The sequence below is a fragment of the Polyodon spathula genome, chromosome 4 (assembly GCF_017654505.1).
Source record: "Polyodon spathula isolate WHYD16114869_AA chromosome 4, ASM1765450v1, whole genome shotgun sequence".
NCBI classification, from domain to species: domain Eukaryota; kingdom Metazoa; phylum Chordata; class Actinopteri; order Acipenseriformes; family Polyodontidae; genus Polyodon; species Polyodon spathula.
In genome coordinates this window covers 63174262-63187567 of record NC_054537.1, presented here as the reverse complement: position 1 = coordinate 63187567, position 13306 = coordinate 63174262, and the positions used below count along the sequence as shown (strand labels likewise).

At 38.6% G+C, this 13306-nt stretch overlaps 1 protein-coding gene across 4 annotated transcripts in view; it reads left to right on the top strand.

The window, feature by feature from the left end:
- The window catches only part of LOC121314718 (RNA-binding motif, single-stranded-interacting protein 3), a 397361-nt gene that overhangs the window by 100554 nt on the left and 283501 nt on the right, over nucleotides 1–13306 (top strand). For 3 of the 4 annotated variants that reach the window (XM_041248290.1, XM_041248289.1, XM_041248293.1), the window contains exon 2: nucleotides 8341–8514. The exons of the other annotated variant lie outside the window; for it this stretch is intronic. In XM_041248290.1, coding sequence (XP_041104224.1) covers nucleotides 8341–8514 — 174 coding nt within the window. The remainder of the gene's footprint in view (nucleotides 1–8340; nucleotides 8515–13306) is intronic. 4 annotated transcript variants of the gene reach the window in all.

Below are 13306 nucleotides of genomic sequence, written 5' to 3'. Positions count from 1 at the left end.
GCACAGTAGCGTTCAGTGTTTTATTAAATAATAGAAAATAAATGATTTAAACAAACACAAAACTGCACAAACAAAAAGGCACATTGACCAAACAAATAACAAACAAGTATCGTGCTGGTGTTTAAACCAGCACACTTAGCAATTGTTATAATTCTCTATTTATTAAATTTACCTCCTCGCTTCTGTTCTCTACTCCTAGACTCTCTTCTGTGAACAAGGAAAGCTGCAGGCTTTTATATTCTGGCCGAGGGGTTAACTATCTGTTAATTATCTTATTACCTCTGCGGCCAGAGTCTGCACGAGTTGAATAAGGATGTGTGACTGTCAGCTAGTTAAATAATCAGTATCTGATCACAAGGTTTTGAAAAATATAAACAATAACCTGGCGGACACCGTCTCGCTCTTCCGGCCAAACAACACAATAAACAAAGGGCGGGACACTCCTCCACAATATATTAAATTGCAGATAAAATCCTTATTTCCAGCCTTGCAATCTTAATGTGATGGTTAATATTTTTAACCTACTGTATTTGATAGCAGTCAATTAAAATACAACTGAATTAAGATGTATTGCTTTCCTGGGGAGATAAATCAGCCAGTAGTTGTGTATGTAAAACCAACAGCATTGCTCCCGTTGCTAGGCAGTGTGCAATTTTAAGTTGTAGCAGGTTTTAACTGTCTTGAAACTGACACATTTTTAGGAATGCAGACACAGTCCTGGATGTGTTTTATTTTGCAAACATTAAGATCTACAATTGTATTCCCTTTTTTTACAAGAAAAGTAACCAGTGAATATGAATTGGCTCTGTAGCCTTTTGTCTTGAAAAAAAAGGGGTGTGGAAGGAGAGAAAAGGGAGACAGAAGCGCTTAGATTCCTTTTCTATTTTCTGCACACAATGGTTATTTGTGACAAATTGTGGAGAACCTACACAGTGTCTTGAGACAGGTTGTCTACACTGTGAGAAGCAGGTCACTAGGGGAAGCAGTAACCACCAAACTCATGCTTTTTGTCTGGATGAGCTCAGAGGTGGAAGTTTCCATGGACACCTGGGGTTTGTACTAAAAGGTGGAACCTTTCATCCTGATAGAAAAGACAGCAACAGAAAGGCAAGTGAGCTGTTGCAAAAAAAAAATCAGACTGACGGGAATAGTAGGGCAGCTGGCTCTTTGAGCTAATATATATACAGTGCCTATAGAAAGCCTAAACCCCCTTGAACTTTTTTCACTTTTTGTTGTGTCTTCGTGTCACAAAGTCGGCTGCATGGAACGTCAGAACCAGGAAGGAATGAAATACACAAAGACAGAACTGATGAATTGAAATGATGAGGACGCTTGCTTGCGCCGGTTTATTGCAAAATAAAAGGGTTGAACAAACAGAAACAGGACACGGCACTCTACGCCAAAATAAAAGAGACAAACAAAAACAGACTAGACTTAACAAAATGGTGCACGGACAGACACACTGACAAACACGGTGAGTTTTGAATACACAAGTATCATGCTGGTCCCACCAGCACGCAATAGCAATTTTAAATGTTTTCTCCTCCTCTCTCTCCTGTTCTCCACTCACCGAACGCCCAACCCTGAGTGGGTGAAAACATGCTGCTTTTATGCAGCTGTACCAAGACTAGATTGCTAATCAATCATTCAATTGGAGTCTCGGTACAACCGTAGGTGAATTAATAAAGTGCAATTCCCCGCGCTCACATATTATTACTTTGTACTTGCACGTGAAGTGCTGTGCAATCCTCGTGCCTAAATACAAATATACATTTTAAACACTTGTGTGACACAGACTCATTTATATCCCGTGTACAATTGACTATACACCAACATTTAACACACCACATGCAACATATAACAGATAATATACACAGGGGCGGGCACTTTGTCACACAGTGCCACATAGTTTCATGCATTTAAATGAGGATTTTTTTTTTCCACTTATCTACACACCATACTCCACACTGTTAAGGGGGAAAGTTTTTATTGAGAAAAAAAATTACATATTAAAAATACAAAACTGAAATTTCATAATTGGATAAGTCTCCACCCCCTGAGTTAATACTTGGTGGAAGCACCTTAAGCAGCAATTACAGCTGTGAGTCTGTTAGGATAGGTCTCTACCAACTTTGCACACCTAGATTTGGCAATATTTGACAATTCTTCTTTACAAAACTGTTCAAGCTCTGTCAAGTTCCTTGGGGAGCGTTGATTGACAGCAATCTTCAAGTCATGCCACAAATTTTCAGTTGGATTTAGGTCGGGGCTCTGACTGGGCCACTCAAGGACATTTACCCTTTTGTTCCTTAGCCACTCCAGTGCAGTGAACTTTGGGTCATTGTCATGCTGAAAGGTGAACTTCCATCCCAGTTCCAGCTTTTTTGCAAAGGGCAGCAGGTTTTCCTCAAGGACTTCTCTGTACTTTGCTCCATTCATTTTCCCTTCTATCCTGACAAGTGCCCCAGTCCCTTTCGATGAGAAACATCCTCATAACATGATGCTGCCACCACCATGCTTCACAGTAGGGATGGTGTTCTTTGGAAGATGTGCTGTGTTGGGTTTGCGCCAAACTACGCTTTGCATTTAGGCCAAAAAGTTCCATTTTAGTTTTGTCAAACCACAAAACTTTTTGCAACATGGCTACATAATCTCCTGAGTGATTTTTGCATACTTCAAAGGGGATTCAAGATGGGCTTTTTTGAGTAATGGCTTCCTTCTTGCTACCATACCATACAGGCCAGATTTGTGGAGTGCTTGAGATATTGTTATCACATGCACACTTTGACCAGTCAGCCATAAAAGCCTGTACCTCTTGCAATGTTGCCATTGGCCTCTTGGTAGCCTCTTTAATCAGTCTCCTTCTTGCTTGGTCATCCAGTTTGGAGGGACGGCCAGATCTATGCAGGGTCTTGGTGGTGCCATACACTTTCCACTTCTTAATAATCGTCTTGACCGTGCTCCAAGGAATATTCAAGGCCTTTGATATTTTTTTATACCCATCTCCTGACCTGTGCCTTTAAACAACTTTGTCTGGGAGTTCTTTTGAAAGTGCCTTGGTGCTCATGGTTGAGTCTTTGCGTTGAAATGCACTACCAAGCAGAGGGAACCTACAGGAACTGCTGAATTTATCCGTAAATCATGTGAATCGCTACAATTTAACACAGGTGAAGGCCACTTAACTTGGTGTGTGATGTTGAAGGTGATTGGTTACACCTGAGCTAATTTAGGATTGCTATTACAAGGGGGGTGGACACTTATCCAACCAAGCTATATCAGTTTTTATTTTTAATTCATTTTGTACACATTTCTAGAATATTTTTTTCACTTGGAAGTTGTGGGATAGGGTGTGTAGATAAATGAAAAAACTATTTTAATGCATTTTAATTTCAGGCTATAAGGCAACAAAAGGTGAACATTTTGAAAGGGGGTGTAGACTTTCTATAGGCATTGTATATACTCGGGTTACTTAATTTATTCAAAAAGAAAACAAACATTCTTTAAGCAAATACAAAGAATCTACATGCTTGATTTCTGCGTTATAGTAATTAAACCCCCAAAACAGAACAAGACAGCTGTGAAAATGCTGTGGTTTACTGTACCCTTTGTAGTTGTCACAGCTTGGGTCTGTGTACAGTACATTAGATCACAGTAACAAAGTGCTGGTTAACATGATCTGCTGTAGTAGCAGGGTTGAGACTCTCCATTCTGACTGCCTGAAGACCTGACTAGGAAACATTCACACATATGAAACTATTATAGTATCCTCTGAAATTTAATTATTTACTGTCTTCTTTATTTTGCTCTTATTTGTATTTTATCTTACTATCTACTGATTCTATTGTACTTTATAACTGCTCTTATCTGTAATGTAATGATATTTTGTGATGTGATATAGTGTAATGTGATATTTTGTAACAACTGTAAGTTACCCTGGATAAGGGTGCCTGCTAATAAATAAATAAATAAATAAATAAATAATAATAATAATGACTGTTGGTAATTGAATCCTGCCAACAAGCAATGCCTTACCGACCATTTGCTGTGCTCATAATTAAGGTCAGCTTTTGTTTTGCAATGTGCTAAATCTTTAGCAGATTTCAGATGTTGCAGGGGGACTCACAAATGCATTTCCAAAATACATAAAAATGTATGCATGTGGCATTGTATGTGTAACCTCGTTGTGGCATTGAAAATTCCCCCAGTGTATTGTGTTTAATGTCCTTATTACTTATGAAGAATTGAACAGGCTGAATAGAAAATCCCACTGGTAATTGTACTGTTGTACCAGTTTATATGTTTTAACTACAGTAGTGTGGTTGTTATGTATGTTACTTATTTACATATTACTGTTATGCAATTTAAGATTGATAATAAACCAAAGCTGAAAAAATCAGTTAAAAAACAGAATCACTACAAATAATCTAATACACCCCCTTTAACAGCCAGTAATCATATTCATAATTCTGTTTTTTGCAATGACCTCGTCCTTTTGTGACTGCCAGAATTTGAAACAAGCACTGTACTGATCAAGCTCTGAATTCATATTTGACTGGTCTGTGTACTTTGGTGACTAAGATCAAACTACCTATTACTAATTACACTACAGTACATGAATATGTTATTCAGGAAAGTTGAATACTGCATTTTTACAGTATTTGGATGATTTGTCACCTTTATTTGGAAGCTGACTGTTTCACCATTTTTTTAGCCAACATATGGTATGTGTGAAGTTACTATTAACACCGTCTATATAAAGACATGATTTCAGTTTGAGTACCACAGTTCTTTACAATGGTTATAGTTAGAAAATGACATTATCTGCTGCATTTAGACACACACTTATATTGGTCATTGTAGCATTAGGAGGCTGAATAGGTTTAGAATGCTTGCAATGTTTTGTTTTCAAGCACAGTACTTGTCCAATGCCTTGAAATGTCAGTTCATACCCATCAAAAACGTTTGCTTTGTTTAATCCTTTGCTGTCCTATGTCAGACCAGGTCCGACATTACAATTTTCCCTTTCCAGTCCATCAAAAAGACGTAAAGCACAGGTCTCTAGTCATTTTTTTTTTCTGGAAAAAGCATAGAAAACCTTTCAATGGCCAATTGTGACCGATAGGAGCTGAATGAAGCTGAAAAAAAAGGGTGTAACTGATAGCTCCTGATGTTACCACAGAGATAACATGGACACAAACAAAGGCGATAGCTGCTTCCGCATCCAGCACTCATAATATCACAGACATTTGCAGAGCTTTTTCAGATGTTATAGTAATAAAATAATGACTTGGCTTGAGGAATTTGGTGATAAAACGAGTGATCAGGAGAGGATTTATTAGTATTGGCTGGAGATGCAGTACTGAGCGAACTTTTGTGATTCAGTGCCTTTTAAACCTGTTTTACTCTGGAAAAAAAATAAATAAATAAGCAGCGCATCAAAAAAGCGCATGTGAAAATAAATTGGACCTGACGCGCCTGACAAGCGCTGAATAAATGAACCGCTAAGGGTTAAAAATGGCAGACATTAACTGCTTCTTTTACAAAATAATATACCCTGAGGGGGGCGGAAGATGACCAAGATCTGACCACACGGATAACTATTTAAGAAAGGAAACGGATATGAGAACTGAGAGTGCAAAGGACTAGCTCTAGAGCTGCAGTTAGCAAAGACATGGAGCTCCAAGTTTGTGTCTGCGACTGAAACAAAGTGACAACGGTCAGGGGTTTGAAGATTCATCAAGAGAGAATGAAATGCTTGAGGAAGAAGGGACAAGGGCCTCACAGTTTGCAAGATAACAGCACCCCTGTCATAGATGAGACGAGGACTTGCATAAACACAATCAGTGATGAACCAGTGTAATAGAGAAAAGAACCTCAACAGGCACAAGCCTGGAGTTAAATGGCCAAGAGCCTCTGAGAGAACAGTGTGGGACACAGTAAACACAGATTTCTGTTTTGCTTTAGAAAGGTTAGGTGGAACAGTCGAAAAGAAGCTAGATAAATTTGTGTATACCATCTACGCATATGGAAGCGAGAGGTTTGGAGTTGAAAAAAGAAAGGATAAAGTACAAACTATTCCTGTAAAGTCGAGACGGCAGCAGGAGATTGAGCACTTAGAGAAAGGAGGCAGCTGAGGAAGCAATGGAGGAGAGCAGAACAAAGTCAGAGGAGGCACTCAGTCTATTACAAAGGGTCATAAAAGATAAGCCTGCAACATTGCACAGAGCTGAGCGCCTACGGAAACGCTACAAAAAGAAGGACCGTGTGAGAACTAACTTTTATAAAGAAGTTATTCACCAGGGAGAAAAATGACACACTAAAAGCAGCTAAGTCTGAGCTGGAGAGATATATCGAGGAAACACACACAGATTAAAAAAGGCAGGAGCCTATGCCAATTCCTTCAGACACCCCACCTATCAATCTACCAGAACACTAAACTGAGGTCTGCGCCTAAGTGGAAAGAAGTAGAGCAAGCTGTGAAAAAGGCAAGGGTGTCATCATCTCCAGGACCTAATGGAGTTCTACGAATCCTGTGGAAATTGATAAAAGTAGCATGGGAAAAACAGATTGTACCAAGAGCATTGCGCCGAGCAGATGGCGTCTTTATACCCAAAGAAAAAGGTTCTACGAGTATCGATCAGTTTCACCCTATTTTCCTGTTAAACATGGAAGGCAAGAGTTTCTTCAGCATTGTTGCTTAGAGATTTGTCAGCTTACTTACTGAAGAACTGCTTAATTTATACTTCAGCAATGAAAGCCGGTATTACAGGTTTCCCAGGATGCTTAGAGCATATCAGTGTGATTTGATAACAAGCTCAAACAGCTAAAAAGGAGAGGAAGGATCTCCATGTGACATTCATGGATTTATCTAATGCATATGGTTCAGTACCACATGAGCTTATTTGGGCAACATTTGATTTTTTAATTCTACTGAGGACAATAACAAACTTAGTGAAAGCCTACTTCAGAGATTTGCCATTTAGTTTTTCAACTCATGGCAATGTCTAGAAATTGGAATAATGGCAGGAAGTACCATTTCTTCATTGCCTTTTACCATGGCAATGGAAGTAATAATTAGGGCATCAGAATGGGTAGTGGGAGGAGAACACTTGGCTTCTGGAATGTGACTACCACCAATTAGAACATACATGGATGACATGACAATCATGACTACAGTAGCCTGCACTAATCGGCAAACTAATCAATAACATTGAATGGGCACGAATGCAATTCAAGCCCACTAAGTCAAGGAGCATCTCTATAATTCAAGGTAAAGTAGTGGATAAGAGGTTCTACGTTAACGGTGAGGTAATGCCAGTAGTGTCTGAGAAGCCTGTGAAAATTCTTGGGAGATGGTATGATGGGGTCCTAAAGGACACAGTTCATGTGGGAGAAGTGAGACAACAAGCAGTGCAAGGGTTGAAGAACATAGACAGCAGCACTTTATCGGGCAAACTTAAACTCTGGTGTTTTTAGTTTGGTTTACTGCCAAGACTTCTGTGGCCACCCACTGTGTATGAGGCTTCCTTGACAACAGCAGAGAAGCTGGAAGCATTAATCAGTTCATACACAAAGAAATGGTTAGGAGTTCGACGCTGCCTTAGCAGAGTGGGACTATGGTAAAGGGATACTGCAGCTGCCAGTCTCAGCTCTAACCGAGAAGTTTAAGTGTTGCCAAGGTTCAATTGGAAATTACATTGGTAGAGTCACACGACGAATGTGTGAGGGAAGCAGTACCTGTGTTGAAAAATGGAAGAAAGTGGGTGGCAAAGGAAGCTGTGGAAGATGCAAAGGCTGCCCTTCCTATCAGTGACATCATGTGGAAAGTACAGCATGGTGGTCTTGTTCTCAATTCAGCTTGTCCTACATGGCACAAAGCAGCCCCAACTCAACAAAGGAAGCTGGTAGTCACGAGGGGCAAAAGCACAAGGAGATGATGAGGTGCGTAAAGGCAGTTCCCCAGGCCAAGCAGGGAGAATGGATGAGATGGGAGAGTGTGGAACAATGCAAGATCGGCTGGCGAGATCTATGGACAATGGAAATGTCTCCCATCACCACAGAAAAAAAAAAACGATCTCCAAAAAAATGAATGTGTTAATTGCATAAGTTAATTGCGATTAATTGACAGCCCTAGTGCTTATGTTGTTTTTAAGTTGATCAATACATTTGATAGAGCAGTGATACTATGTAAAGGGCTAAAGGGCAATGCATTGACTTTAACAGGGTTATGGAAGTAGCTTTCCAATGGCCAGCTTCAAGGGGCAGGGCTGAAGGAAATAGAAAAGGTTGGTGTGCAGGTCTGACATTGATGCATTTATTTTGTTTCCCCCTCTTTTACAGTCCAGCATTGCGCTGAGAGCATACCAAAACAGTAAATCGAGAGTGACCATGAGTCCTGGCTTTACCTCTCAGTGGAACAGTAGCCAGGCTGCCTGGAACACGTATAGCTTTCCTCGGGCCAGCCTTCACTACCAGTCCCATGCTAGCTACCTTTACTGCTCTGGCCAACCTGCTGTAAGTACCCAACGTACGCACTACTAGTCTCTTCACTGTACTTCTATGTATGTTTGGACTACAGTACAGGTTCCAAAACTCTCCTTCTGGCCCTTCTGACTGGGCAGTGGTTTACAAATAAAAAAAAATCAGTTTCAAGAGAAAACTGCCACACCATTTATTTATTTATTTATCTATCTATTTATTTATTTATTTAAGTTGTGGTTGCACACATGTACAAGTTTGGTTTTTAGGTATTGCGTTTTGGAACTATTCAAATAGGAGTGGGTTGAGCAATTTCATTATATATCATACATACTTTATAAATAAGTAGATACAAATACTTTATTAAGACAGAAACTTACTAAGGGGTTGATTGATCAACCCTTAACATGCCGGTATAAAGCACAGCTGGGTATTATTATTAGAGTATTATCTTCAGGTCTGTATGTGACATGTTCACTGTATATCCCAAAGAGTAGAGCTCTGTAAGACAGCTGCCTTTCCATTCTGAAAGCCAACGGTGTGGTTGAACCATATGAATAGTGTGACCAGATGTTGTGGTTTAGCTGGAACAGTCCCATTTTTCCGTTAAAGGTCCTGGTGACCCAAGATTTAGCGACTTCATGTAGACTCTAAATACCTTCAAAATAACATAAACAAGTTTTAGTTTATGGCACATGCAATGAAAACAAGATAAAATATAAAGAATGTACTAGGGTAATCAAGAACATAAACTAATAAACACAGATGTATGTGCTTATTCCTCAGTACAACTTGCGTTTTCATTTAGTGTATATTCAATATGAATATACAATTGTGTGTAATATGGTAATTCTGTAGCTGTTTAGTTCAGGTGAGATTTAGCCCAGACACTAGGCAGAGCAGCGAAAGGTTGCAAGCACATCAACATCACAAGCACCCGAAATCACCAGCTAAAACCACAACTTCAATAAATAGAGCTTGGTTCAGTGAATAAAAAAAAGAAAGAAATTCCAAAATGTAAAGGTATGTTTAATGATTTAATTTTTTATTATTATCATAAATAATAATTAACTCAATATAAAAGTAGCAATACATATATAACACAATATGGCTACTTAAACTAATTAGCCACACATTATACACCCAGGAGTGTATTGAAATTAGATAGCTGCTTAAAAAAAAAAAAAAGATAACACTAAGTGAGAGGATGCCTATATAAATAACCATTAAAATAGCCTATATTTAAATGTTAAATAATTGATAACACTAATTAAACCAACGTGTCTCGGTTTTTAGCTTTGAAAATCTGGTCACCCTACATATAAAATGTAATAAAAGCTGTTGTTTTTTTTTTTTTTTTTATAATTGACATGTACCTGTGGAGGAGTTGGAGTTTGTATTCACACGCACTGTTTTTCCTGTTTTTTTACCTGCTGAAACAGTGCACAACTGCAGTATATGACACAGTAGGCAAAGTTGAGTGTAACTACTTTTCATGTATTGTGGAAAGTGATGGTGCATGACAGTCTGTCACGAAAACAAGACTGTCGAGGTGCAGTTTATAGTATCAGCAGTCAACAAACTGCCTTGTTCCTGTGGGACACTCTGGTCATGCATCAATGCTGCTTTCATGGCTTACAAGCTGAATGCTTTGTTTGGGGGTTTGTATACGTTTAAGTGATAGGAGCCACAGCCCTTCATTGCTACTATTATAAAAAAAGAAAAAGTTAATTGGGAACACCCACTTGAGGTAGTTCTAATCACAGACCTTATCTGTGTTACAGATCACAGGTCGTATCTATGAAAAGCTTACATTTTAAGGTGAGAATCTTGAGTCTGTACCCTTGTCACAAAGACGGCCGGAGTGGGGGATGTCAGACCAGAACCAGGAAATAAACGACAGAAAGCTGGAGTTGGGTAGAGCTGAGCGAAGGGTCTCGCTCAGCATTTAATAGTGCACCGACAGACAGAAAATAAAAGGTTGTAAGACAAACAAATACACAGGACACAGTACATTTGCCAAAACAAAGAGATGAAACAAAAATGGAGTAACACTAAACAAACACGGTGAGCTGATGTAATTTAACTATTACTATTTTTCTTCTTATTATTATTACCTCCTTCTCCAATCCCGTTCTCCACTCACTGAACACACAACCCCGAGTGAGTGAAAACATGCAGCTTTTATGCAGCTGTACTCAATTGCTAATCAATCATTCAATTGGAGTCACTGTACAACTGCATGTGAATTATTAAAGTGCAAATCCCCGTGCTCATATATTATTACTTTTTACTTGCATGTGAAGTGCTGTGCAATCCTCGTGCCTAAATACAAATATACATTTTAAACACTTGTATTACACAGACCCGTTTATATCCCGTGTACCAATGACTATACATCAACATTAACACACAACACAAAATACACACAGGGATGGGCACTTTGCCACAACCCTTTTTAAAGATTAGTAAAAGTGCAGGGAAAGCATGGGGAACCGCAAAATTACAGTACAAATGTAACCTAGTAAACTTTTATAAGAGTGTTCTGTAAATCTCCTGAACAGATTGTATCAAGATTCACTCTTGCTGGTATTGTTTCAATTTGGCTAGATTCTGAAATTTTGTTTCTGATAGTAATAGAGCTGGGGTCAATTCCATTTTTTTTCAATTCCAATCATTTTACAACAAAGGCTTTGTTGAGTAAACAAATCCTGTAAACAACTTAATGAACTTGTCAGGTAACCTGATAAAGCCTATGGCATAAACCTCAGTAAAGACTACGCTTTAAAATGGAATAGGAATTGGAATTGTACAAAAGGGAACTGGGATTAGAAATGGAATTGACGCCAACTCTGGACAGTAAAAGTGTGCCCAGCAAAGTTACTGAACCAGAATAAACGTTGGTCAAATTTTCACTTAACTTATTTTCAGTTAATTTCCCACCCTTAGTACAGCTTATTTAAAAAAAAAAAAAAATTTACCAACATGAATTCCCTCTGATGTATCACCCTCACCACACAGTTTAGAAAAAAACTAGTTGTAAGGTAATTACTTCTAGCAGTTGCTAAGGGAATTAAAAACAGCCAGAAATCAGCGCAGAAAAAAAAGAAGCATGGATTTTAATCTTGTTCAGTCCTGTGATTATTACATTTTAATGTAGTGTCATGTTGTTTAAAATTAATACCAATCATGGAATTGGAGGACATGTTAATTTACAGGAGACTGTAGGTGTAAGCCGGACTGAAGCAAACTAAAACAATGAGAAACTTCTTAAAAACTTGCATAAGGTGTAGGCTACATAAAATCATTTGTCCTGACAAAAAAAAAAAACACCACAATCTTGCTGTGCTGTAGAATAAGTAAATTAGTCATGGAGATCTGAAGGACACTGTGAACAAGAAATCAAATCAGCCCACTGGGTAAATTAGATTTACCAGAACTTCCTAATAGCATCATAGCTCTGACCACTATTAGCACTGTAAAACTCAGGTTCATAGTATGAAACATTACCCACGTCTACAGAACCAAGTCACTGTCACTGTGCTGCGCCACGTATACCAAAAGCCATGGCACTTACGAAGATGCAAGTTTGCTTAATTTAAATGTTTTGCCAAGCTACTGAGGATCTACAGTATTGTGCACCAGGCAAAGTGTTTCATCCTATGCTCCTGCTCCAGAGCAGAACCATGTGATGCATATCTATTTGCCATTGCAAAGGTGCAAAGTATCTCCTCTGAGCTTTTGGAAAGGATGTGAACAATTGACCTTGTTTATTCATTTCTGATCTTAATTTCTGTGTGCTCTGTCTTGTCTTTTTACCATGCCCCATACCCATTTACACAATGAAACCTGTCAAAGATCACCTTTATTTACAGTATTTTATCATGGGTTTTTGTGTGTTTTTTTTTTTTTTTTTTTGCTACTTAAAAATATCCAGCAATATTTCTCTGACTGGTCTGCCTGCATAATTGTTTTCTGCAGTCAGCAATTTAAAACCTGCCTCTCGCTTCATTTGCATTGGACGCTGATTAGGTAACTTCCACCATCAGTGAGAGTTCAAGAGATCAGGTTCTGACAGCCGACAATCCAAACTGAAGCAGCTATAGTCCCAATTGAAATGGCTTTGCTCTCGATCTGCTGCTGATGGAAATGAACAAGTCTTATTTCAAATTGCTTTCAAGTCAGTCCCAGTGGCAGATGGAAACATGGCTATAGTAACAACCCTTTGCAGACAGCATTTAAAGCATATTCATAAGAAACCTTTTGAGGTGCAGTGCGTTTGAGAAATAATAAATGATGCATGGAAAACATAAACAGTGTGAATTGTGGGTCTGTGGCAAAGCTTTGCACTTCGAGCAGTAAAACCCTCATGCTCAGCGTTTATGGAGCTTTTCTGCACTCCTCCCCTCAGTGTCAGGCAGTGTGAATATGAATTGACACCTCTGGTTGCACATTGTCTTGTTCTGCCCACCACACAAACACATGGACATTTTTCTCCAAGGCCCACATGCCAATTTCCAAAGCAACTACTGCTTTTGTAAATTAAATCATGTGTATAATTACTCTTGTATGACTATTAATAGTAAAAGGTTTTTCATATAAGTGGTCATGGGCTGCCTCACAGTCGTTCGTGAAAAATGCTTTTTTAACCCTTATGGTAATGAGCAAAATAGTTGTAAATGCCACTTAGTATAGGTTTCTGGAATGAGAAATTAAAAGCAAAACAAAACAAAACAAAAAACAATAGCAGGTAGTTAGCATTCAACAGCAGAAGTAATTTAGTTGAACAGTTCAGAACAACACAACTTATTAAAATGGTGTTTTAATC